The sequence below is a fragment of the Lissotriton vulgaris genome, chromosome 3_1 (genome assembly GCF_964263255.1).
Source record: "Lissotriton vulgaris chromosome 3_1, aLisVul1.2, whole genome shotgun sequence".
NCBI classification, from domain to species: Eukaryota; Metazoa; Chordata; class Amphibia; order Caudata; family Salamandridae; genus Lissotriton; species Lissotriton vulgaris.
Genome location: NC_141689.1, coordinates 1,019,655,926 through 1,019,683,656, shown reverse-complemented (window position 1 = coordinate 1,019,683,656; position 27,731 = coordinate 1,019,655,926). Strand labels below are relative to the sequence as shown.

The window sequence follows — 27,731 nt, the reverse complement described above, 5'->3', positions numbered from 1 at the left end:
CTGCATCTTTTAGCCCACTACTGATCCTGAAAAGTAACTCTAACCATACTTATAGTAACTTGAATTTCCCTCCATAGGATATCATTGCCTGCTACATGAAATATATATAAATTAACACCTTGGCTGCTAGGTGTTTTCCCCCCCCTGTGCTGGAAACTGCACTTAGGCTGCATTCATGACGAGCTCAGCTCGTCATCAGCACAGCTCAACTGTGCATCATGACGAGCTGAGCTCATCATCAGCATCGAAAGGGTTAAAAAATATATAAAATAAATAAAAAATATATTACAATTTCAATATTTTTTTAAACATTTTTTTTCAATTTAAAAATAAAAATATGTAATGTAATTAAAAAAATAAAATATCTAAAAATAAATACTTTAAAACAATGTAGTAAATCAGTATAAAAAAATTATAACAGTTAATACATTTAAAAATTATCATTTACAAAACCTTTGAAATTCACTAAAAAACCATAGGTTTCAGCCACGTTATAGTTAGGAATTAGCATTTAAAAAAACCTTAGAAATTCACTGAAAAAATCATAGGTTTCAGCCACGTTATAGTTAGGAATTAGCATTTAAAAAAACCTTAGAAATTCACTGAAAAAACCATAGGTTTCACACGTTATAGTTAGCTGGACATTTCACACATACAAAACCATTCAAATGGTGATGTCGTCAGTGATGTCATTTGAGATGTCATCAGTGATGTCATGAGTAACAGTGAGCGCAAAATCCGTTCCGCTCGCGGATTTTGCAAATTTTCGGTGAATTCGCGATCCGCGAACTCCCGCGAATTTACCGCGAATTCGCAAATCCGCGAGCGGCGGATTCCGGGGGCAAAAGTTGAAGCCTGGCTGGCCTGTCAACTTGTAACTATTTTACGATGGCGCCGGCAAGCTGCCAGCGCCATCCTAAAATAGTTACTAAGTTAGCTTAAACAGGAAGCTCTAATAAATAAAATAAAGCAGGTGCTCGCACCTGCTTTATTTTATCTATTAGAGCTTCCTGTTGAAGCTAATTTAGTAAGTATTTTAGGATGGCGCTGGCAGCTTGCCGGCGCCATCGTAAAATATTTACAACATGCCCTTCCTGTGAGTGACTCATTCATCAGCCCAAAACAATCGTGAGCGTCGTCGAGGCAGGTGTGCCCTCTTCCCAAATCTACCGTGGAAAATCAGCTGTGATGCTGGATAGAGGCTTTTGCATCCTTGACTTTCACGAGCGCAATACCCGTGCTGTTCCTGTGACCAGGAGCTTCTTTCTCTTCATCTGCTGAACTGATCTTTCTCTGACCTTTTATACACACAAGAAGCATGTGTGAACTCGCATGGAAGCCCTGCCCGTTTGGCCCCGCCCACACACTCGCGGTTTGCACCGTCTTCCCGCCATTCACCCACTATGATGGACAGCTCACTCAAGGGACCCCTGCGCCCTTCGGGGCGCCTGACTTTGGGCTTGGAAGCCCCCCCACACACTCGCAGTGTGCACCGTCTTCCCACCATTGACCCACTATGATGGACAGCTCACCCAAGGGAACCCTGCGCCCCTCGGGGCGATTGCATAGTAACACACACATGGCCGCTGAAAGCCGTGGAAAATCAGCTGTGATGCTGGATAGAGGCTTTTGCATCCTTGACTTTCACGAGCGCAATACCTGTGGTGTTCCTGTGACCAGGAGCTTCTTTCTCTTCATCTGCTGAACTGATCTTTCTCTGACCTTTTATACACACAAGAAGCATGTGTGAACTCGCATGGAAGCCCTGCCCGTTTGGCCCCGCCCACACACTCGCGGTTTGCACCGTCTTCCCGCCATTCACCCACTATGATGGACAGCTCACTCAAGGGACCCCTGCGCCCTTCGGGGCGCCTGACTTTGGGCTTGGAAGCCCCCCCCACACACTCGCAGTGTGCACCGTCTTCCCACCATTGACCCACTATGATGGACAGCTCACCCAAGGGAACCCTGCGCCCCTCGGGGCGATTGCATAGTAACACACACATGGCCGCTGAAACTAGTAAGCTGAAATGATTCAGCAGGGCAAATCCGCGGATCCGCAAATCCGCAAATCCACCGATTTTGCGGATCTACGATCCGCAAATCCGCAAAATCCGCGGATTGTGGATCCGCAAAATCCGCCCATACCTAGTCATGAGTGATGTCACTGACCATGTCATGAGTGATGTAATATGTTACGTCATCAGCAGGGCATTGCGGGCGCGCGAGTTATATTTAGCTGAACTAACTATAACGTGAGAATTTCAATGGTTTTGTATATACCATATATATGGAAGGAATCCTGACCGCTATCAACGCGGACACAGCAGGCGCAGACCACCTCTCCCATTAAGTTACTTCAAAAAGAGATTTTAAAAAGCCGCCATCACACCGTTAGTTGTGTTTGCAGTGAGGATTTTATTTGCAGCATTGACAGAGCAAGTGCTCTCCTTGACGCGTTTCGCTCCGCGGGCGGAGCTTGATCACGACACATATGTATGTATATATATATATATATGTATGTATATATATGTATATATGTATGTATATATATGTATGTATATATATATGTATATATGTATGTATATATATATATATATATGTATGTATGTATATATATATTCACTGAAAAAAACATGAGTTTCAGGGACGTTATAGTTAGAAATTAATTCTAACTATAACGTCATGTGATCAAGGTCCGAGAGGGACCGAAACGCGTCATGGCGGTGGTGTTGGGCGAGTAACTGCAATAAAGAAACATTCAGCACGATTTTGGGTCTGCATCGTCTCTTGGGATTCGATTCCTGTGAGCTAGAGGCAAAATCAGGAGGGATGTATGTATATATATGTATGTATATATATATGTATATATGTATGTATATATATATATATATGTATGTATGTATATATATATTCACTGAAAAAAACATGAGTTTCAGGGACGTTATAGTTAGAAATTAGCATTTAAATAACCTTTGATGTAATCAGTGATGTCACTGACCATGTCATGAATGATGTAATATGTGATGTCATCAATAGTGCATTGCTGGGGCGCGAGTTATAGTTAGCTCAACTAACTATAACCGCCGAATGTCTCTGGTTTTGGACGAGTGAAATGTCCAACTAAATATAACGTCCCTGAAACCTGTGTTTTTTGTGTGAATTTCTAAGGTTTTTAAATTCTAATTTCTCACTATAATGTCCCTGAAACCAATGTTTTTTTCAGTGAATTTCAAAGGAATTTTAAATGATAATTTCTAACTATAACTTCCCTGAAACCTATGCTTTTTCAGTGAATTTTAAAGGTTTTTTAAATGATGATTTCTAACTATAACGTCCCTGAAACCTATGGTTTTTTCAGTGAATTTCGAAGGTTTTTTAAATGCTACTTTCTAACTATGCCTACAGAGGTAGGACATGTGTAGAAAGAGGAAGAAAGCGTAGAAAGAAGCAAGAGAAATGCAGAAAGAGGAAACAGAATTTCAGAAAGACGAAGAAATGTGCAGCAAGAAGCAAGATATATGCAGAATGAACCAACAGTGGTGCAGAAAGAAGCCTTGTTGCAAAGTCATCCTGTGCCCCTAACTTTTTGCTGACTTGTAGTGGTGATAACTGACTCTGACTAACCAGGCCCAGAGCCGGTGTTATTCTGAAAGACACTTAGAATACAGTGAAAACTCCTACATACACTAGGGTACAGTATGGGTTGGGATACCCCTGTGATTGGCATGACTTCCCCTGTAAGGCCCACTACATAATAGGGCAGGGGGATTAAAACTAGCATATAAAGGGGCATGGCAGTTTAGAGTCCAGCAGCCCTTTCCGGCCAGCCCTTGCATGTGTGCACTGCTGAGCCTGAGGTCAGCTTAAAAGTAGCCATGTGTGTGCAGAAAGAGACACGAGAAATGCAGAAAGAAGCAACAGAGGTGCCGAAAGAGGCAAGAGAGGTGCAGAAAAAAGCAAGTGAAGTGCAGAAAAATGCAACAGAGGTGCTGAAAGACACAAGAGAGGTACAGAAACATGCAAGAGAAGTTCAAAAAGAAGTAAGAGAATTGCTGAACAAAGCAACAGAGGTGTAGAAAGAAGCAAGATAAGTGTAGAAATCGATGAGTGAGTTGCAGAAAGAAGCAAGAGCAGTGCAGAAAGAACCAGCAGATGTGCAAAAAGAGGCAAGAGGGCTGTAGAAAAAGGTAGGAGATATGCACAAAGAGGCAAATGATGTACAGAAAGAGGCAGGAGGGGTGCAGAAAGAAGGAAGATAAGTGCAGAAAGAGGCAAGAGAATTGCTGAAAGAAGCAACAGAGGTGTAGAAAGACGCTAGAGAAGTGCAGAAAGAGGCAAGTGAGTTACAGAAAGAAGCAAGAGCAGTGCAGAAAGAACCAACAGAGGTGCCAAAATAGGCAAGAGGGATGCAGAAAAAGGTAAGAGGGGTGCACAAAGAGTCAAGAGAGGTACAGAAAGAGGCAGGAGGGGTGCAGAAAAAAGGAAGAGAAGTGCAGAAAGCGGCAGGAGAATTGCTGAAAGAAAAAACAGGTGTAGAAAGAAGCAAAGGAAGTACAGAAAGAGGCAAGTGAGATGTAGAAAGAAGCAAGAACAGTGCAAAAAAGAACCAACAAAGGTGCTGAAAGAGGCGCGAACGGTGCATAAATAGCAAGAGAAGGGCAGAAAGAGGCAACAAAGGTACAGAAACAGGCAGGAAAGGTACAGAAAGAGGGAACAGTGGTGCAGAAAGAGGCAAGAGAGGTGCAGAAAGAAAAAAGAGGGGTACAGAATGAAGCAAGAGATCTGCAGATAAAAGCAACAGAGGTTTAGAAAGAGGCAAGTGAGGTGCAGAAAGGGGCAAGAGAGGTCCATAAATAGGCAAGTGAGATGCAGAAAGGGGCAATAGAGGTGCATAAAGAGGCAATAGAAGTACAGAAAGAAGCAAAAGATGTGCAGAAAGAGGCAAAAGTGGTGCAGAAAGAGGCAAGAAAGGTGCAGAAAGAGGGAACAGGGGTACAGAAAGAGGCAAGAGAGGTGCAGAAAGAGAAAAGAGGGGTACAGAAAGAGGCAAGAGATCTGCAGAAAAAAGCAACAGAGATGCTGGAACAGGCAAGTGAAGTGCAGAAAGAGGCAAGAGATCTGCAGAAAAAAGCAACAGAGGTGCTGAAAGAGGCAAGGCAGCTGCAGAAAGAAGCAAGGGGATACAGAAAGAGGAAATAGAAGTGCAGAAAGAAGCAACAGAGGTACCGAAAGAGGCAAGAGGGGTGAAGAAAGAGGAGAGAGAAGTGCAGAAAGAAGCAAAAGAGGTGTTCAAAGAGGCAAGTGGGATGCAGAAAGAGGCAAGAGCAGTGCAGAGGCAAGAGCAGTGTAGAAAGAAGCAGAAGAGGTGAAGAAGGAGGCACGAGGGATGCAGAAAGAAGGAAAAAAAGTGCAGCTAGAAGCAGCGGAGGTGCTGAAAGAGGCATGAAGGGTGCAGAAAGAGGCAAGAGAAGTGCAGAATAAGCAACAATGGTAAAAAAAGAGGCAAGAGTGGTGCAGAAAGAGGGAAGAGAGGTGTTGAAAGAGGCAAAAGAGTTGCACAAAGAGGGAAGCCGGGTGCAGAAAGAAGTAAGAGGGTTACAGAAAGGGGAAAGAGAATTGCTGAAAGAGGCAACAGAGGCGTAGAAAGAAGCAAGAAATGTGCAGAAAGAGGCAAGTTAGATGCAGAAACAGGCAAGAAAGGTACAGAAAGAGGGAAGACGAGTGCAGAAAGAGACAACAAGGGTGCAGAAAGAAGCAAGACAGGTGCAGAAAGAAGCATGGAAAGCTCAGAATGAAGCAACACTGGTGAAGAAAGAGGCAAGAGAAGTACAGAAAGAAGCAACAGAGGTGCAGAAGGTGGCACGAGGGATGCAGAAAGAACTAAGAAAAGTGCAGCTAGAAGCAACTGAGGTGCTGAAAGAGGCATGAAGGATGCAGAAAGAGGGAAGAGAAGTGCAGAATAAGCAACAATGGTACAAAAAGAGGCAAGAGTGGTGCAGAAAGAGGGAAGCGAGGTGTCAAAAGAGGCAAGAGAGTTGCACAAAGAGGGAAGACGGGTGCAGAAAGAGGTAAGAGGGTTACAGAAAGAGGAAAGAGAATTGCTGAAAGAGGCAACAGAGGTGTAGAAAGAAGCAAGTAATGTGCAGAACTCTGCAAACACGCTCCCTGGTGTGCTCTTGGATGGGGATTGAAGTCCCCTTCACTGCTGGGGTCCTTACGGGCCAACTAGCTTACCTCTTACCTCCAGTAAGCCCTTCACAGTAGGATTGCTGAGAGGTGGTCAAAAGCCACGCCCCCTTTCATCACCACTCTGAAAACACTCCTCCTGGCGCGCTCTTGGTTGGGGGATGAAGTCCCCTTTCCTCATTAGGATCCCTGGGGGCCAACTAGCCCTCCTGTTACCTCCAGTAAGCCCCATACAGCTGGTTTGCTGAGAGTGCTCAAAGGTCATGCCCCCTTTATATACCACTCTGCAAATGTGGCTTATGGCACACTGCTGCTCGGGGGATGAAGTCCACTTGGGTCCTCAGGTCCTCAGGTCCTCAGGACACAAGAGGACCATATCGCCCCACAAGCAGTGCGCCAAGAGGTGCGTTTGCAGAGTGGTGTAAAAAGAGGCGTGGCCTCAGACTACCTCTAAGCAATACTTGGAGGTACCAGGTGGGCTCGTTGGCCCCCAGGGACCCTCAGGAATGAAGGGGACTTAATCCCTCAACGCTAAATGCACATGTAGGGGATGGGGCCTCCCTCAACACTGGCATTTCATTTTCTTTTTGGAAGGGGGACTGTGTGCCCCCCTTCCCTTAATTATTTTTGGGCCCTGGGGACCCCAATCTCCCAGGGCCTCAGCATATTATCTTTTTTCTTTTTTTAAACAGAAAAGGGGCTGCGTGGCCCCCCTTCCCTGGGCCTATTCTGACCCCGGGGACCCCAACCCCTGGGGCATGGCCAGCCTGGTGCTTTTTGGGGGCAGGGGCCATGCCTCCTGAGGCCACTTCTGGCCCCGGGGACCCCATCCCCTGGGCCTGACCTCCTCTTTGTAGGTCGAGCCTAGCACAGCGTGCATGCGCTGCTCTATGGGGAGGCTTCTTGTAAGCACTCCCAACTTCCTACAGACTTCTCCATGTGATGGTGTTCGCACCCTCTCATTTTGGCCATTGCGTGTGGCTTTCAAAAAGGAAAGCACGCAAAAGGTCAAAGGCTGGGGTATGTCCCGCCTTTTCTGTAAACATTCACTTCCATGGCCTAAGGGCCACAGGAACAAGCAGAGGCGCGCAGTGTGCCAGCTGCATTGCAGTTTCAGGTTACTAATTAACCCAGCACACGGGGTGGGCACGCCAGAGTTAGGATCATGATGAAACGCACGTCCCAGAGGAGGTAAATTTCCATTATCCACCCACCCCCCCTAATCTGCACAGTGGGGGTCCCTCAGCAGAGTGGAACAGCCCCAAGCATGAGTTTGGCCAGGGCTGAGGCCCACAATGCACATATCTGAACTTGCACTTGCCTGCCTACCGGAAGACGTGGAAGACAACATAATGGGGCGGAAAAGGGCCCAGGACAATCAGACCAAATTGACATATACACTGTCATGCTGGGTTGTGACTGTGGAGCTGAGGGGGCCGATCCGCAACCAGATAGAGAAGAGCAGGGGCCGGTTCCATCCCTGAAAGACATTATGAAGGTGATAACAGGCCTCAGAAATATCCTGGAACTGAAACTAGACTCTGTTACGGAAGAGGTAAACTTACTCCGGGCCGACCAACGGAAACTGGGTGGGAAAACGGCGAAGGCGGAAGCAAACATTGGGAACCTACATTCAAGATTAAACACCTCGAAGAACAGGTCACAAGCCTTACAAAACAGCTCACGGATATCATGGCCCGGCTGGAGGACCAGAAGGGCAGTGCCTGACGCAACAATATTCAAGTTGTGGGGGTGCCGAGGGACTGTCTATGGATCTTTTTCTGGAACATATGATTATTCACCCTCAAACCAACGTATCTCTCGAAATTCTTCTCAGTAGAGCGAGTGCATCGTGCGCTGCGCCCAGGAGCACCCCCACGTCCGATAGTGGCCCGGATCCTCAATTAGAGGGACAGAGATACCATCCTACAAGCTGCCCGATCAAAAGGAGACATTCACTTTGAAAATGCCACAATCCGATTTTTCCTAGACTTCACACTACAAGTACAGCACCAATGGAGTGCCTTCGACTCTGTAAAAAGGACCCTCAGGGAACTAAACCAAAAATATATGATGTTATTCCCGGAAAAACTCAAAGTACTGGCAGATGGGAAATCACACTTCTTCACATCTCCTGAAACTACGTGGGATTGGCTGGAGGGCTGGACAACTGCTGGTCACGAAAGAACCCAACACGATCACCTCTCCAACATGACCACCTGATGAACGACCAAGGCCTGTATTCCCAGCCGGGCAATACTAACCACTGTGATACAGATAAGTGACACTTGGCTCCAGGGGTCATTCAAAAGAGTTCCAGATCAGTGAGCCATGGGACTGTGGGGCTGTGTCAGGATAGGGGAAGGCCACTGCTCTCAGCAATTTGGCACCTAAGCCCTCAAGAAGTGCTTGAAGAGCTGTCTGTGGCATGTATTTTATCTTCATACAGACCCCATCAGGTGTTTCCACGCATAGAACTGGGGACACTAGTATATCCATACTGAGCTCCGTTAGCTCTAAGGCAGTCGGTACTCGCTGCTTCCTGCACTGTTTCATCATAATGAAGTTATTAATTGGGCGACAGGCACTCTGCATGTTGGGGTGGTGGGGGGTTTGTAACTCACCTAGCAGGGATGCAGGGAGGGGGGAGTTCAGGAGTATTTGTTGTATTGTTGTTTTTCTGTATTGGATGCTCATGATTACACTATGCAACATAGAGCGCATAGGTAGACAAGGGTTAACAAGAATAGAGACAGGGCTACAAAACGCACATGGGCATGCCTGACATGGTAAAGGGAGCAGCCAAAATCTGCATATGGTCATGGAACGTAAATGGTCTTGGTGACAAGATCAAGCGTACAGACGTGGTGCTGCTTCAGTAAACACACTTAAAAGGTAGCCAATATAGAGCTTTAGATCATTTCGGCTATAGGCTGGCAGCCCACTCGGGTTACTCTGGATGTGGTAGGGGGTGGGCATTCTAGTGCGCAGCTCTCTGGCCCTAACAGTTCACAAGGTTGTGCATGAAGAGGCAGGTTGCGGGGTGGCCCTGGTGGGCGACTGGGAAAGCAGATCACTGACTTTTTGTTCCGCGTACGTACCACCCAGGTTACACTCGGTCCTACTCCAGAAATTAAGCACCCTATTGCTGGGGCTGCCTACAGAAGTTCTCCTGTTGGGGATAGATGCCAATGCAATAATAGATCAGGAGTTGGATAGGCAGAGCACCACAGGGGCACACGGGGGGGGGGTTCCCAGATTTCCTCACAGCGATGGGATTGGTGGACATATGGAAGGACCATAACTCACAATCAAAACAATTCACATACTATTCGGTCTGCCATGGATCTTTCTCGAGAATAGACTACATGCTCAAGCAACAAGACCAAATGGGTAATTTTAAGAGTCCAACACACTTGCCTAGGGGTATCTCGGACCATTCCCCCCTATGTGTCACTTACATGGGACCAGAGGGCAACAAAATTGGGTTAACCAGGATTGACATCTGTCACTTCTGCGACCCTAAGATGAAGGAAAAGCTTGAGGAGGAAGTAGAAATGCATTATAAAGAAAAGGACGGGACTGTGGATTCTTGTGTGGTGCTTTGGGAAGCATTTAAGACAGTGCTGAGAGGGCAGGCGCAGGCGCTAGTCAGGGAGAAGAAAAGGGAAGATGCCTCCCAAATCCATCTCATAAAGCAAGAAATAACGGTAATGGAACAGGAGGTGATAGAGGGTGGAAGCTCAATTCTCTGGCACAGACTAGCTCTGCGACAGCACGAGCTGCGCACGCTGGCTTGAAATAAAGCACAGGCGCATGCACTAGCCACTCAACGTAGAATCTACGATGTGGGCGATGAAGCCTAAAATCTATTAGCTTGGCTTGACAAACGGGACAGGGAAAGATCATGGGTTGCAGAAATCAGGGATGGGGGAGGCATTATTCACAGAACGAATGCCCAAATCGCAGAGGCATTTGTGTCCTACTATGAAACTTTATATGCCCCACGAGTCAGAGATCAGAACAGGACTGCGTGGAATTCTTAGCTGACTTTTCACTTCCAATGCTCATGGATTAAATGTATGACATCCTTGAGGCCGACCTGACTGTGGAAGAGTTAGCCGAGGCGTTGGGATCCTTGAGATCGGAAAAGTCAGTGGGTCCTAATGGCCTCCCTGTTGAGCTATTTAAAGGCATGGCCTCTAAAATCACTCGCCCATTGCTGGACATGTTTGAGGAGAGGATGGGGATCGGGGCATATTACCGTCAGATCAACAAATGGCCACTATAGTAGTATTGCACAATGCAGGAAAACCACCCAAGACATATAGTTCGTACAGGCCAATCTCCCTACTGAACTTCGAAGCTAATACATTAGCAAAAGCCTTAGCAAATATGCTAACAGTGGCCCTGAAGATTATTATTCATATAGACCAAACAGGCTTCATGCCCCGTAGGAATACTCTCTACAACCTACGACGACTCTAAAGGGCCCTACACATGACTGGCTCCCCTTCGTCTCCTCAATCGGAATTGATGGCGCTGGACATCTCAATGGCTTTCGACAGTATAGAATGGGCCTATTTATTTGCAGTGCTGGCCAAAATGGGCTTTGGCCCTAAATTCTGCAGCTGGTTGAAACTCCTATATCAAAACCCCTGGCACAGGCGAGGGTCAATGGGGTGCTATTGTGCCGGTTCTCGCTTGGGAGGGGAACCAGGCAGGGCTGTCCCTTGTCACCGCTATTATTTGCAGTGGCACTTGATTCACTGGCACACTGGATTAGGAGGGACCAAGTGATCTGGGGCATTCAGGCACCGGGAGGTTGGGAAGAACGTATTTTCCTATATGCCGACGGTATTCTCCTACACCTATCGAGACCCTACTTCTCCAAAGCTCGGGTACTCCATCTCTTTGAGCTATCTGGCATTCTCAGGCTTCACTATAAATTGGACTAAATCGATTGTTATGCCCCTAGCGGGACCTCCCCAGAGATTACCGACAGACCCAGTGGTACAGGGTGGCTTTAAAAACCTGGGCAAGTCAGGGGAGTGGGCGATACTAGTGTTTGAAGATACTGGATGGTCACATAGACTGCCCAGATGATGCAGTCCTACCTGTGTGATAACCTACCTGATTATGTCTCATTACTAATGATGTACTGACCCTGGGCTACTGTATTCCTGTTTATACATCTTGAACATTTGTAGCATGCACTCATCTTGTTGTAACTGTAATTTCATAAGCTTGTTAAATAAAAAGATTTATAAAAAATAAAAATAAACGGTTTCTGATCCCTTTTCAGTGTAGAAATCACTCAAACACACAAAGAAATTGTTGCGGGTGAAGGACAGACGATTGTCCATGCCAAAAACTTTTTTTCCCCAAGGAGAAAAAATAAAATCAAAGTACAATTGTACTAATGCAAAGACCTTTTCACATGGGTACTTTTAATTTAAGTACAATTAAACATATTTTCTCAATCGAGAAAATAAGAGAACATCATTAAGTTCAAATGTGCTGATACTGACACAGTGCAAAACCCAGGTGGAAGGAAAGTGAGTGCTATATAATAATGAGTGGTAGGATATTTCCATATTTAGCACAATAACATTGCAAATAAATAGCATACAAAAATTGGAGTACCATTCAAGAAATTGATTTTCTTGCCCATAAAAACATCATCAACAAAAGCACAGCATCCTCTCAACTATGGGAGTCTGTCCCTTCAGACAGGAATCAAATCATTAATAGCCTCTACTTGGCTGAACATTATCACCTCGTCTTTATCCCTAGAAACTGTCCCTGACTAGCTCAAAGTTGGTCATGTCACTCCATTACTAAAAACACAGGGCTCTCACCCCCTAATACTTAAACAAAATACTCCGCCTCTTAGCCAAATTGTTAGAATGCTGTGTTGAAACACTACTAGTTGAGCTCCAGTGAGGCCTCCAAACTTGGTGCAACATAGAAACAGCCACTCTGAAGATAATCAATGTCATACTCCAAATAATGGACTAAGGGGGATCTTGTCTCTTCATCCTCCTAGATATTTCAGATGATTTTAAGACTGCAAATCATGATTTCCTTCTGTCTATCTGCAAAGAAAGGGGGGCATTAATGGAGTAGTACTCAAATGGCTCAAGTCTTTCTAGGAAAACCAGGCCCCACAATCAAGAGTAGCAACTGCTTCTCTGACAATTTATCCCTGTGTCAAGACTCCCCCAAGATTTAATATTATCTCCCACCCTTTACAACATCTATGAACTCCACTAATATAGACCCATATGAAATAGTGAACCTGTGTGCAAAGATTTACAAAATGTTATGAGATTGGGACCCCAAAGAAGACTTAAGTCTACATTTATCATACATTTATGCTTACTTTTTAGCACTCACAATTTCAGAGTTAGACTCAGAAATGTACTCTTTTCATGGCTTTGCAGCTTTATGCCCTTTGCCTCTTCCCCTTGGATTACTAGTTTTAAGCCTCCTAACCTAAACTGGTTTTGGGCACAGATTTGCTGTGTATTTTGAACTTCTACGTAAAGTAGACTTGGGTCCTGATTCCACGTTTCATAGTACTGTGACCACAGCAACATCTCTGAACTAAAACAACTCACAGACCTTTGCTTAAAAGTTAAGAATGAAATGCATAACTTTTTCTCAAATAATTTCAACTACTAAAAACTTGAAACTAAAAAAAAGATTCTATATTTTAAATACAGCTGTGCAAACCATTTAAAATAGTTGCAACAATTGTGTATGAGTTTTTAAATCTTAAATCTGTATGTTAAAATGATATGGAATTACGTTATAATGAATTAATAGACATACTTAACTCGATTTTAAATTTCATTATTAAACTTTACGATTTATTTTAAAAGTTGGACTTTTTGTTTAAGAATATAATTCATGTATTTAAAATGTAAACAAGTGGTATACACCCCTGAATCAATTCTGCTGCTGCTCCCCTTATGAGCATAATTCCATGCAGACTGGCTCTTGTTTCAAACCACTGACAATAATTGATGTCATTGTGGTTTTCCAACATTTTCCGTCTGCTCTCAAAAGCTAGAAGGTATTTTATGGCCAAGACCATGTACTGGCCACTATATCGTCTTAGATAACAGATACAAGGAGCAAACCCTAAGAAGGGTAAATAACTTGGAGAAACTTGTAACATAGCAATGCCCAGAATAGTTCTCATAGACTAGACCCTTTAGCATCTTGTGGTTCTTCCCCGAATTTGACCAACAAGCGTGCAGGTTACTTATTTTTTATTACTTACTTCAATAAAATGCCTGAGAATGTGCTCCATTGTCTCACTTAAGCATTCACAAAGGCTGTTGATATGAGGGTCTTGGGTCCTGCTGGGTGGTTATACATCCTGCAGTTCTGCCAAAAGTTATTCATAACAAAAACCTGTGAACTGTTTTCCTAGATCTCTGTTGAAAGACTGACAGTATCAAATGTATGTATCAGTGCAGCAAATCCAGATGTTGGGATGATGGAAGTTAATATGGTGTGAAATTAATGTGGCCTCTGATTAGTGTATTACTTACTTATATAATATAAATATAACATATTCTGATTATAATTATCTCAGATCCATACTAACTTGGTTGAAGAGGAACAGACTATGAATGGATAAGGGAAAAGGAGAGGTATGGATTTTCAGCAAAGTCAAGTAAGGTATCAAATCAATTCTGACATTAAAACAGACCTATTGCCCATCTCGGATTTAAGGACACTATTACATTTGAGCAGCTTTTAGAAAGTTGCCACTCTGACCTGCAGCTAGTCCAGTGGCCTCACAAAGGCACTGACACATAGATGGGTTTCTGACTGCCTAGGGAGACGTGTTAATGACTCCCATGCCTAGGAACGAAGGCAGTTTCCTCAGAGCGTAGTGTCACCTCTTCTCCCAGGATGGCCACTCAGGGTGTTAGCCCAAAAGATAGACTTCAAAGGTGAAGCCACCATTGAAAGGCCACTTGTAACGACATCCCGGAGCAGGATGCCTCTTGTTCCAGCAGACAAGTAGGAGACAGAGCTAAGGAGGGAAACCTGTGTCCAAACCGTTTTTCCCATGGGCGTGTAGCCCACTGGTAAGCTACACCTCTAGAGTGCGCTACCCTGCTCCAGATAACTGAGGAAGGGTCATGCCATCTTGAAGGGGGCAAGAATGGGGCACTCTGGATAGCCAGATGCCACACATCACAGTAACTTCGTCACTAGAGAGGAAGGGAGCCAGAAGCCTATTGGCTAGTGACTGTGTGGACCCCTCTGGAAGCTTTCCTGGGATAAGTAGGGCATCCCTGGCATCATGCCACTCGATTGACATTGGAGAAGAGGACCGAAGAAGGACTAACCTGCTGCTTTTTATCTGCACAAAGAGAGGCTGCACCATTGTGAAGACTGCACCTGCTGCACTTTTTGGTTATTGAGATTGGGACTGTGCCTTTGGCTCATGTAAATGGGATTAGTCGATTTCCGAACTTCACCAAGCCAAGTATTTTTATTTATTTATTTATCAGATTTATAACGCGCATAGCTGCCCCAACGACGGGGCGTCCCGGCGCAGACCGCAGACTCCAGGACAAGAACCAGAGATCAGAAAGGCTTAAGACGGAAAAAGCCAGGTCTTTTTGGCCTTCCGGAATGCAAGATGGTTCTGGATCAATCTGATAGGCACAGGAAGTGAGTTTCAAAGTTGCGCGGCCAGGCTGCGAAAGGAAGGGCCACCCGCTCTGGCTTTCCAAACACGCGGGGTGTAAACGAGAGCTGAGGCTGCGGATCTTAAAGGATGCCGTGGCACGTAGAACTTTAGCAGCCCCGCCAACCCCACAGGTGTCTGAGGTGATAAGATATATGGGCCAAACAAAGCGCCTTGAATTAAATGCGCTTCTCCACCGGCAACCAGTGGAGATTCTGAAGTACGTGGGAAACAGAGCGAGAGTTCGGAAGGGCCACCAGCATGCGGGTGGCTGCATTCTGTGCCCTTTGAAGACGCTTGACACTAGCCTTATTCGCGGCCAAATATAGGCAGTTACCGTAATCCAGTCTAGACAAAATTGTAGACTGAAGAATGATTTGGCGAACTTTTGGAGGGAAAAAACCCAACAGTGGCTTCAGGCCCCGCAGAAGCCCAAAACAAGCCCCAGCCACTGACTTGGATTGGGCGTCAATTGTCAGGCCACTATCAAACCAGATGCCTAGGTTTTTCACTATCTCCTTGGGCGAGTGACTCCAAGACTAAGTCTGCTGATTTCCTGGAAGCATCTCCAGGACAACAGAAGCTGAAGCAGCCCAAATGGACACGTTGGTAGCCACCGCAGACGTTTTGCCACTTCCAGTCAGTGGGTACCACAAAGAGACCATCTGAATTCGTCGTATCCAAGTGACACAAATCTCCACCAAAATGGCTGCATCAAACCACGTTGCTGCAATACTGAGTAGTACAGCATCAGCTGCCCAGCTTCTGTAATGTAGAGGACTGCAAGGGACCCCGATTTCCGTGGCAAGAGTTGCCCCACAACACCAGTGGTCCGAGGTACCCCTGTGGAAGGCATCATAACCAGAGCATCCTTTTGATTATTTTTGCATGCATCCTTCAGCATTAGGACCACTCCATTGACATCTATGGCTTTCATGCTGTAGAGTGTGAAGCTTGCTCTAAAAACACTGTGGTAGCCAGATAACTGTCCAAAGTATCCATACTGCCCCCTAGACCTCATCCCTGTTGGATTTGGTCATCCAACTCGGGCTGGAGTGCCCACACTAACTTTTCAAAACTTTTGAAAAGCTTACAAACCTTTTGTTGACCATTGCTTGTTTGCAGTTGCATTTAAAAGTGATCAAATGTTTAAAATCTGTATCTCCGGAACCCTCTGGTGGATTTTAATGATCAAGGTCTCTAAAAATTCATAAAATATGCTCTATTTTTATAACTTGTTGTTGGGTGTTTATATTTGGTGTGTGATTTTCTTATTACGTTGTTTAGTTTTGTTAAAAGCTAAAAAAAAAAAAAAAGGGGGATATATAAAGGAGGGTCTAGGGTATAGTATTAATAGACCAACTAAACTCCCCACCCCTAATCACAGACACATATAACTACGGGGAGAAAGTCAGTCTAAAGAGTGACAAAAAAAACTCAAATGCTCAAAATAAACTTCTCACCAGGTCGACATAGTTTGCCCAAACACTGGCATGAGAAAAGTCTCCATCAGCCCACCAATTTGGCGGAGCATCGTCATCTGGAAGACTAAGAGAGGAGGGTCAGATGTAGCCAATGTTGCTCTAAGGCTAACAGGAATGGATACTTAACCTAATACTCTCAGAAGTTCTCAGCAACAGTTGTTGTTCAAAATATGGGACCACTGATGGAGTGCAGTGCAGGTGATAAGTGTGTGTAGGATAAAAATGACTAAATGGACAAAAAATATGTTTATTAAGTATTGTCCTGATGCCATAAATAAAAACCGCCTGATAGTTGTGGAAAAAGGAGGAGGAGGAGTCATATTTATAACAGAATGGCGAAGCGTTGCATTAAGAAAACACCACGCTTCGCCATCCTGAAAACGTAGGGATGAGCTATATTCACAAGCTGGAACTAAATCTAGCTGCCTAGCGCCGACGCAAACACCCTTGCACCATAGTACAAGGGTGTCTGCTTTGGGGGTAATGATTGTTTATGTGGTGGAAGGTGCCCCTTCATGCACATAAACAACTTAGAATGCCGATTTGAAACTCTAATGTGTGCTGCATTGTACAGCACACATAGAAGTTGCAAATTGGATTTTTTTTAATGATTGTCTATGTGCAGAAAGGGTCACCTTCCTGCACATATGTGTGCTGCACAACTCAGCACACATAGAAACCGCAAAAACGAAGAGAAATAAAGCATTTCTCCTCTTTTTGCCATGTTAAGACTAGGTTTTTCCCCGGTCTTAATTTTGGCGTTGCCTCCTATTTACACCACCCTTGTAAATAGATGGCAGCATCAAAGCCAATGGGTTTTGCTGCGGAATGCACACTGAAACACCCATTGCCCGCTCTTTTCACGTTAAGTATAGCATGAAAAGGTGCTTTATTTACAAGGCGGCATTAAGCCACGTTAAGTGGCTTAACGTCACCTTGCAAATTAGGTGAAACCCCTGGGCCCACAGGAGCATCTTTAAAAGTGACTTTCCTGTGGTGATAGGGGCTTGTAAATATGGCCCTTTGTCCCTGCACTGTTCGACATTGGGATAGTAAAGGGCAATTGGGTGCCCTTTCTTCATGGTGTGAGACCTCATGGCCTATTATGTAGTGAACTCTCCAGCCCTAAGCAATATAAAATGGCAAGTGGAACATCAATTTCGAATCTAGGGGTACTGAAATATTTGAAATATTTGAAATAAGATGTATCATTACTCACCAGCCATAAGCAACAGAAATGAAAATAATGAAATCCCTGAATCATCATAGATACAGGTTCAAAGTGATAAACATTATCGAACCAAGATCTAGAGACACCACATACACAGTGCTCAAAGTTTAAGCCAGATAAATATAAAGATTAAGATATCAGTAGGATCCATCCTGCAAGATAACCCTAGAAGGAGATATGGTAGATGGACATATGTAATAGTTTGAATAAATAAATGCAAAAGTAAATGGGTTGATTCCTTCAGCTGCCGTGACTTAACATGTTTGCATTGCGTTTCATTTTTCAGCTACTCGATTAATTTAATCTCTATAAATTTACATTTGAAGAAGTATAAATCTAACAATAAAGAGTTTATGTGTGAATGCCCTCTGGAATAATTATGTCAAAGATGTACTTCGCTCTGATAGTTTGTGCTTTTCCCTTAGGTGTTTGATTGTCACTTTCTTCCTGATGAAGTTAAGTATATTCATAATGGCTGCCCCATTTTAAACGAAGATGAGGTTATGCTAAGGCTGTACAGGTAAGCTTGAAGGTGGATGTTTTCTTTTCTGAAGGTAAAAAAGTTTGGATTTGCATAAAAGAATGTTCAAATTACAGTTGTAGAATATAATCTGAAATATTTTGGTCAATGTGTTTTTCTGAACAGAATAATAAGTTTCGTTAATTTGTTATATTAACTCGAAGTGCCCAAATTTCTGTGAGAAACTCTTGACAATGATGTTCTTAGAGTTAGTTGGGGTAAATATAGGGTACATATACTTCATGCAAAAAAAACAAGCATTTGCAATGCAATAGGTCTCGCATTTGCGAGAGTTTGAGCTGTTGGCATTGTAAATGACAATGCCTTTTATTTACGGGTTGGTTTTTAAAACATAAATAAAAGGCATTGTCATTTACAGTGCCAATAGCTTAAACTCTCGCAAATGCGAGACCTATTTAATTGTAAATGCTTGTTTTGTCATTTGGTCATCGCAGATCCACAATCTAGCCTGCTTCTGGTCTGACTTGATCCCATATCACAGACAATTCTATGCCCTCATTATACTTGTGCCATAACAGTGACTCTTCAGGGGAATTAGTGATCAGAAAAATGCAAAAGCCTGTCTTGTATCCAATTTCCAAAAATGTATACAATAGGCCATCACATGTGTATGGGACTATAAAACTGAAAAGATTCATTAGAGTATGAAGAAGCATTCTCAGATCCATGCAGAATAATAGGCAAGCCCACTGCCGCAATGCAATGTTTTTTGCATAGGTATAGATTTGAAACATTTGCCAGAAAATCCAATAAACTATTATAAAATGTGCCGTATTACGCCACATAATGTGCCTTTACTTGCTGCATAATTTTGTCACCCCTGCCACATAATATGGCCCAACCCAGCAGCATGATTCCAGTGGCCCTGATTATAGTTATTCCCCAGTAATGTTTACATCCACAGAAAAGTGACAGTATTGGGAAAGAAACCCATGATATTTGGCACAAAGCTGCTGAGCGATCACTGTCCGATGATTTGCGGTCAAGCATGTCCTTCCTCGAGAATCCATATTTCTCTAGGGTCCAGGGGCTTGCCCTCTCACCCACACCCCGCCTCCTCCACCCCCCTTGACTCTACAGTAGCACGTAGCTGACATGAGATGAAGCCATTGACGTACAGTCCAGAAACAGGCGTAGAGATGTGTTAACACAAATGTTATTTAACAGAAATATTTCTGTAATCGCTGAAATCCATAGGGAGGAGAGAAGAGCTGTCTCACGCTTTGATTTTCTAATTTTAACTTAATACTTACTTACTTCACCCGGCGTGTTCATTGAGTTTTCATTACACTGTATTTCGATGTAAGTGGAGCTGCATTGATAGGCGCTGCTGACTTCAGCGGAGCGTCTATGGACGCAAATGACTCATTTTCATTCACTGCAGGTTATGCTAAATGACTAGAGATGCGGGGTGAGTAGAGGCACTTTATTGGTGGCCATGCTCCTTTTTTTAGACGCTGCTCGAATATTTAGGTTACCATGAGCAGCGTCTAAACAAAGGGGCGCGCCCAACATTGTGAGCGCATATGGTGCTTTCACCCAAAGTAAAAAAAAAACTAATTTCAAAAGTTTCTGTAGCGCGGCTGCTTAAGTGAAAGCGGCCGGTGCTGGTAATTAAATAATTAAATAAGCGAATGCGTACCATGCCATATATTACATAATTAGGACCCGGACCCCCCAGCATTGTCCCCACCTCCCCCTATCTGACATTGACATGCAAGCCCACAATGAAATCACCATGAGATTTGAGTGGGTAAAAACGGCCATGTTTAATTGCAAAACAATGCATAAACATGACAAGCAAATAACATGCATAAATGGTATTTAAAAAACACACTTTAATAACGACTTTTATGATTGCTCTTCTCATGCCCTCAGCACCAAGGGAGGAGCTCCATCTGGTTCGCATCTCGCAACTGAGCATCCTACGCCAGGTGCCGCGCACCAGCCCCTTAGAGTGGTGGGCCCCAACCTCTGATCCTTGTCTGCCATTACCAGGGCCAACCCCTCGACCACCAGGCTGCCCAGGGACCCAGGAGGCTCGAAATCTGTCGCCCTAGCCTCCCCAGCCGGTGGTAACTTCCTCCCAGCGGAGAGCTTACCATATCCCCCCTCAGTGCTGGCCTATGGAGTACGCAAGGCGGACTCCCGTCCATTGTGTTAGTCACTGTTACTGATCGCAGGTCTCTTTACCGCCACAAGGGTGGCCAAGGCCCTCAGGTCTGACACCCTCCCCACCTGCGTTCAGAATAACCGACCAGTTCTTTGATAAAATTGTCTGTGCCCGAGTCCGATAGATGCACACCCTCGTGGTGATACCTTGCGTCCCCTGAGATCATCTGGTCCTGGCTATCACGCAAGCGGCCCTTCACTGAGCACAACCTTGCCAACTCTCCATAGACTTTTATCATTGACTTTCAATATCTTCTTCAGCAAGATTCAAATCTTCCAGCATGAGGGGCCTTCTACCTCGCATCCTCCCTGCCGAGCATCCGCGCGAGGTGCAACGCCCCTGTGCCCATGAGGATTGGGCCCCAAACCTCTGATCCTTGTCCGCCCTCCCCAGGGGACCGCCCTCAGACCACCAGGCTGTCCAGGGACCCAGGAGGCTCGTAACCTGTCGCCCTAGCCTCCCCAGCCGGGGCCATCTTTTGCAGCGGAGAGCTTACCGTCTCCCCCCTCAATGCTGGTCTGGGGAGTACGCAAGGCGGACTCCCGTCCACTCCGTCGGTCAATTTCCTGTTCCAAGGTCTTTCTACTTCGCCAAAGGTTACCCGGGCCCTCCGGTCCGTCGCCGTCCCCCACTGCGCTCTGGATGAAAGACCCAAACACTCTAGTTCAAGTATTCGTACCAATGCTTGATAACTGGATTCCATCCCTGCAATACATTGCCTCACCGGAAATCATTCGGTGTAGAATGTGACCCGAGCGGCCCTTCGCTGAGCACAACCCGGGCCATTCTTTGCAATACCTCACCTCACTAGAAATCCTTCGGTACCGAATGTGACGCGAGCGGCCCTTCGTTGAGCACAACCCGGCCCTGCTTCTTCTTGAGCCGCCTCACCGAGACCTTCCAGGCTCATGGCCACGCTCCGGAGCCCTTCGCCCTGCGTTGTATCATGTCCGACCCTGCGATTTCTCAAGGGCAAGACCCTTCCCCGCCAGGCCACCTCCGTTAGCGGCGCCTCTTTGACTGCCAGGGGAGAGTGCCCCGGTACCCCTACCCTCTCGGTAGGGCATCCTAATGCACAGGAGAGAAATGGAAAAATTAGGCACAGTCATGACCAAATTGCCAGCATCATTTAACAGCCACCCAGGCTGAATATGAAGTATTGGCTGGATATGCGCCCCACCTATTAGTTGTATTTGAAATGTTGACCAAGCGCTCTCCCTGTCTGGTGTTTCCTGTCCTGCCTTTCATTATTTTAATATCCCAGTCGAAAATGTAATCCTTGTGGCATAGACTACCATCTGACAATCATGCTGGCTGCCACTGACGTACACAGGGTTTACAGAACCTCCTTCTTTGTTTACTTTCATTTCGGCATCATGATGATGACGATTGTTGCCTTGAAGAGATCTCTTTTTCTATTTCGGATTTGTGATCCTAAACAGCAGCTGCCATTTTGCTCTATGGGGCCTCCATTTTAGAGCTGTTGGCCTCACAGGGGTACAACACGCTCCGGTGCACCCCACTACTGCAGCACACATTAGCTCAAAGAGAGAGAGATAGAGGGAGAAAGAGTCACACACTGCCCGCAGGAATTTCGAGATACCTCCCATTGCACTCCAAAATGAGGTTTCTTTCACTTGAAGCATATGTACTGACCTTGAGACCCTGAGCAACTGCAGGTCAGCAGTCAAGTTTGCTTAATTAAAGCAGCAGCTCAATGCTATTTTGAAAGACCGATGCACAGGCTTGATCATTAGTGTAAACTAGGCTTCGCCTCCGTGAAGTGTATGAAATAACACTTAACATGGCCTTGCTTTACCACATGCCATGAAGAAGGCTGGAGATCCAGATTTGAATTTTAAGGAGTTTAGCTTCAATTATGTGTTAATTTCCTGGTCTTCTCTTGTACTATGCTATAACCAATTGGTTATGTGACCAGCAATGTGCGCTAATGCACCAGTGCTTCCGGAGTCTTTCAGAACCCGAACTCAATCTTTTAAACATGACAGATGTTCGTGTCCAACTAGCTTCAGAAGATATGAGGAGTGTGAATCACCTTCATGGTAACCAAAAAATTCTTACATGGAAAGTACTGACATACAGGCAGCAATGCATCCTCAGTAGACAGGGCCACTAACTGTTGCCCAGACATACAGTTTTAATGATAAAACAATATTGCCCCTGAATGATAAATGAAATTATTCCCTTGACTATTTGTCATCCGTGCATCTCCAAGTAAAGTGTCTGGATTTGTATAGTTCCCACTAAGCCCATTGTGATCCATATACGAGTCCTACCACTAAGCGGTAGCCTTAACTTTTCTCTAGACTGATTTGTCTACTGCATAGCTAAAGGTAACATCGTTGAAGGACAGGATGTTAGCTGATTCCTCCACTGGGTATTCCTTTTATTCTGACCTAATTACAATCGACTTCTAGCTGGATAGCGGTAGTGATTGTGCTCATCTGCTCGAAATGTTGCCTTCAAACCGACTAACAGGAAGAGGATTAAGGCTCTGGCCCTTTTAAAGTTTGGCTAGATTTTGTTCAGGGTACCAGTCTTGATTGCTCTCCCAATTCCTTCCTTCTTCATGGGGTGTACTCGGCAGTCAGCTTTAGCCTTCGTTACACACCAAACTACTTTATATGGTGCATGGATAATGTTTATTTCACCGATCCATGCCCTCTTTACTCATTCAACAGTATCTCAGCACTGCGTCATATGTAATACGGGGTCGTCTGGGAATATCCCTCTTCTAGTGTTCCCACACACACCGCATCCTGCTACGCTGGAGTTGTGTAGATGCCTATATGGTTAGCCATAGCTACACAAATTGCACGTTTCTCCCTCTTCACTGCACCTCAGGTCACCATGCATAACATATTATTATAATTATCATTAGTAGTATTATATTCACTTTGTATTTAGAAGCACCTCTGTCAATGCCATCTTGCTAGACTATTTATCAATGAAATTCGTATCTCTTAATCAAAACAGACGTTCCTAAGCAATGGTGCTGCACAGTATTAGGTGAGTGACAGCCGGGTTTAGTAGTTAAGTGTACCATTGATTATAATCTAAGGGCTCACTCAGCCTTTCGTCCTTCTGAGGTAGATAAAAACGACTCGTTCAGCTGATTTGTAATAAACATCTGTTATCCAGCACCAACATGCCCTGCTGGGTGGGGGGAGAGTTGACAATTCATGCGTTGCTAGAGATTCCGAGAACGCACAATGGCACGTCATTTCTTAAAGTGCAAATATATAGATAGGTGCAGGTTTGTTCAACTACTTCGAGGAGCCTATTTTCCACAGCACCAGACAGAGCGTTAGTGCCACTTTTTAGCCCCGGTCTTTTGTTGCTCCAGGGCACCGAGACTCCAATTACAGCTTAGCTTGTTTTCACCTGGAGCGGTGCCAACATCAGACCTGAAGGTGTTTTAAAAATGAAGACATCTGGTAGCTGGCGTGCTAATAATTCCTTTGCCAACGGCACGCTGCACGCGCTGCACGCTGCACGCGCTTGGGATCCTCAGGCTGGCGTCACGCGCCAGGTAACACGCAGTCAGGTGAAGCCCGTGCGAGGTGAACCCACGCACTGATCTGCAGAGGTCTGTACCGAGTATAGCTTTACAGTGCATTTGTCGTAAGGTCCTAAAAACATGCAACAAGTTCTCATGGTCTCCCCATAAGCCTAAAAAACGTGAAGCTTTGATCTGTCCTCCCCTACGTGAAGCAATGTAACACACCTACTAGGCAATGTCTTAGGTATACGCATTTCCGGTTCTGAGAGTCAGCACATTTTCTATTCTGATTTACCACTGCAAGTATCTTTTTGACTCCATCAAACATTTTTACCACCACTGTGTACTCCTGCATTTTTCTATGGGGTTTCACTTTGTATACCGAGTTTCTATTTCAGCATCAAACATTTTGTCAGGAGATATCATAAATGCCCCTTTCAACAGTATAAACTTGGCGCAAGCTCCCCTGGGATTACAGGGTGCTTTCAAATCGCATTACAGAGGCACACATTCAATGTTTTTAATTGATCAGAATAACACGATCTTTGAGCCTTACACCGGACTCGAACCTGGGTTCCCGGCTTAAGAACCAGCCATCCTAGGCGTTGAGCTACCCTCGATGCCTCCTGTGCCACTGATTTCCCCCCTGTGCCAATCCCCAGTTGTACCCGACCCGTTTCGATGGGGAGGTGAGCAGCACGCCCCGAGGAGCCCCGTTGGCAGCCGCACCCACTTAGTACAGGCCATTAACCCGCAACCAGGACAGACCATTAACCCACAACCCTTACCCCTTTCTGCCCTTCATGGCTGCCCACGGGCCCCCGAAGCGCACCCCCCACCTCACCTGGCGACATGGACACCTCTCGACGCCGCGACTGCGCTCGTCCCAGCCTCAGTCCAAGAAGTTCGAGAAGGCCGGGTTCTGCAAGGGGATGGGCGGTTAAGCGATGACGGGAGGTCTGGGTGACTGGAGTGGTAGCAGGAATAGAGACCGAGGCCCCTGGGCTTGGACCCTAAATAGGCCAAAGGTCTCCGCCCTCTACCACTCCGGAAGTGCGCCACACCGTGACCCGGAAGTGAAAGGCGGCCGGCTGCCCATTGGACTACTCGGCCGCCCAACCACATGAGACCGGAGGGGCTGGGTCCTAAGTGCGCGCGTCACGATTTTCCGCGCTTGGCATAGGCGAGGCTGCTAAAGTGAATGCGTACCGTGCCATATATTAAATAATTAAATAGGCGCGGCCGCTAAAGTGAATGCGGACCGCACCGTATATTAAATAATTAAATAAGCTTGGCCACTATAAAGCGGACCACGCTGTAATTGAATAAAAATAAATTACTTTTTAAAACAAAAGCGGGCTGGTGCTGCGATGTCGAGGGTGGAATGAGGCAAGAGCATTAAAGAAAATAGTGCTCACCAGCTTATAAAGCAGAATGTGTAACAACCGAAGTAAAAGGACCAGTCCTCTTGGGAGGTTACAAGTGAAGACAAGGTGGTACTAAGGAGGGACTAACAAGCCTATGTACGATTCGGAAGCCAGCATTTACAAAGGGCAATGACATAAGCCAATTACAAATATGGGCAGCGAGTCGGGGGGGCTTCAAGGGCATACCCTAATACAGCATGGCTCGCAGAACAGTGCATGCGCTGCACAGGCTCGACTTAAAAATGTTCTGCTTTACTGAATGCAAAGAAAGTCTGTGGTTCTATAAGAATAAACTCAGGAATGTGGTCTCACAATTGTGCTGACATCACTGGAAAGCTGAGTAGCATCCAAAGTCTAGAGATGGCAGAGAGCAACATGCAAATAAGATGCTTTGTTTCTTTTTATGTTGCAGTCTTACTGTGTCATAAATAAAGCCAAGTTGTACTGTACTTCCCATTACATAAGGGCAGGAGGCAATGGGCAGTTTGTGGTATGGGACTTTAACATACATATCTTGGTTGCCTTCACACTGGCAGTTGGGGTTCATTTGTACTATGCTGTTCTAGGAATCCACCTCTTTTGTCATCAGTTTCCATATTACAATGCTGGAAGACATAGTGCACTAGTCTCCTATCTTTTTTGTAGTCTAAATATGGGCAGAGGGCCTGGTCTAATGCGCAGTAAGATGTTTTGTTTTTTGACAATAACTTTTGTGGACCTGGCTTTTGCAAACAACCACTTTACTCACCCACGCAAGCATGCTGTAAATGTTTGGCAGTAGGATCTTTAGAATTTCTTGATCAGAAAGGTCTGTTTCGTAAGACATTTTGAATTATAGATACAACCTCTTTACTAGTGGTGCTTGTCTGGAGTGGTTAACTTAATGTAGAATTCCTGCACTCACAATTCTGAGCGTCCCTCTGTTCCTGTATCTCTGAACCTGGAATTGTACAAACTCCAGACCCAATAATTTCACTACTGAAGATACCAGACTCAGTTTCACCCATTGCAGGTGTGCACGTGGTGAAACTATTGGAGGGGTTGAGGCAAGGGCAGGTGCTTTATACAGAAGCACATCCTAGCCCTTGCCTGACCCCTGCCGCACCAAAAGGTAACATACTCAAATGTCCACCCATCTCTAAATTGGATGGGCAGACCTTGAGTTTGACAGAGATTGTACTCCATTGCCGTTCCGACAGAGTACCCTATCTGCCAAACACTAAATCAGCCTCATAGTGTTTTACAGCTGATGTTTTTCCACTTTTCACCAATGGGAAAGTTTAATAGTTGGTGAAGCAATATTATATTTGTTGCTGGCTCTTGAATATGCTAGAACTACTGTAATTGCTACTATCTTTCAGTTTTTCAGTGAATTGACCAACAAAATACAGCCTAACCACCTCTGTGGTCACACACTGCAAAAGGGCAGACAGTGTCAGTTTTATCATCGAGTGTTCCTGTGATTAACTTTTTCTGCACAACTTCAAAATTCAGAATTTGTTTCTTAGAATTTTCATTTTTGTTCGGCCATCTTAATAATTGCTTTTTTACTTGATCCTAATGTTGGGTCAGGTGTGAGCAATGATGGTAATGCAAATTATTTTTCAGTGGAAGTGTGGACAAATATAGGCTGTTGCAAAAATACAATATCATTTTTAAATCTTTTACTATATTAGATGTTTTAATTTATTTCTCATCCTCCTGTGAGGTTCCGTGACGATTTGAACCCGTGTTTTCAATATTGTCGGAAATACATAATTTTGGTATCAGCGAACCGCAAATGATCCATTTAGCATATCCTGGTGTTTTTGCTACGATACGAGCAAGAGTACTCCTGTTATGAACACATTTCTGATCTACCCACGGCATCCATCTTAGAGCATGGCAGCCATTTTGTGTTTCTTGCCCTCACATACGCAATAACCTCTGATCACTTCATTTCGATTAAGGACACGTAGCCTTAGCCGGAGATTCACCTCTTTCATGACACGTGCACCTTAAACCAGATCACGCTGTAGCTACATGACTCGACAAAGGCTGCCTCCTCTGCCCGGGGCCAGCCCAACTGAACTGGTTCTCGTGTCCATTGTCCCGATCATGATTAGGCGGCCGAAGCCGGTAGCCTTGCCCATTTACAACCCACAAACATCTCTTATCCCGCTTTTCTATCTTCCACACCTGGCTCCGTTCCTTTCTTTCTGAATCTTTATTAGGGGGAGGTAACGAAATTTACGATGAGGCGGTCCGGCTCTTGAATACAATATTGACAAGGGATTGTGATGAACTAGTGGGAACCCCTCTTCGTAGATGTTTTGTATCAGATTTTATCAACGGTTCTTGTGTACGCCAAATATTTATTGTTTATGACACAAAAGGTTTTGGGAATGTACCAACATGTGAAGAATTCGCCTGAAGGCCAAAATTTAGTATATAAGGAGCAACCC

General features: G+C 45.0%; 1 protein-coding gene across 1 annotated transcript in view; it reads left to right on the top strand.

Annotated features, from left to right (window-relative positions):
- Positions 1-27,731, top strand: part of FREM1 (FRAS1 related extracellular matrix 1) — a 564,068-nt gene that overhangs the window by 65,607 nt on the left and 470,730 nt on the right. Inside the window, exon 2 of the mRNA XM_086961404.1 lies at positions 18,049-18,143. Within this exon, the coding sequence (XP_086817530.1) occupies positions 18,049-18,143 (95 nt within the window). The remainder of the gene's footprint in view (positions 1-18,048; positions 18,144-27,731) is intronic.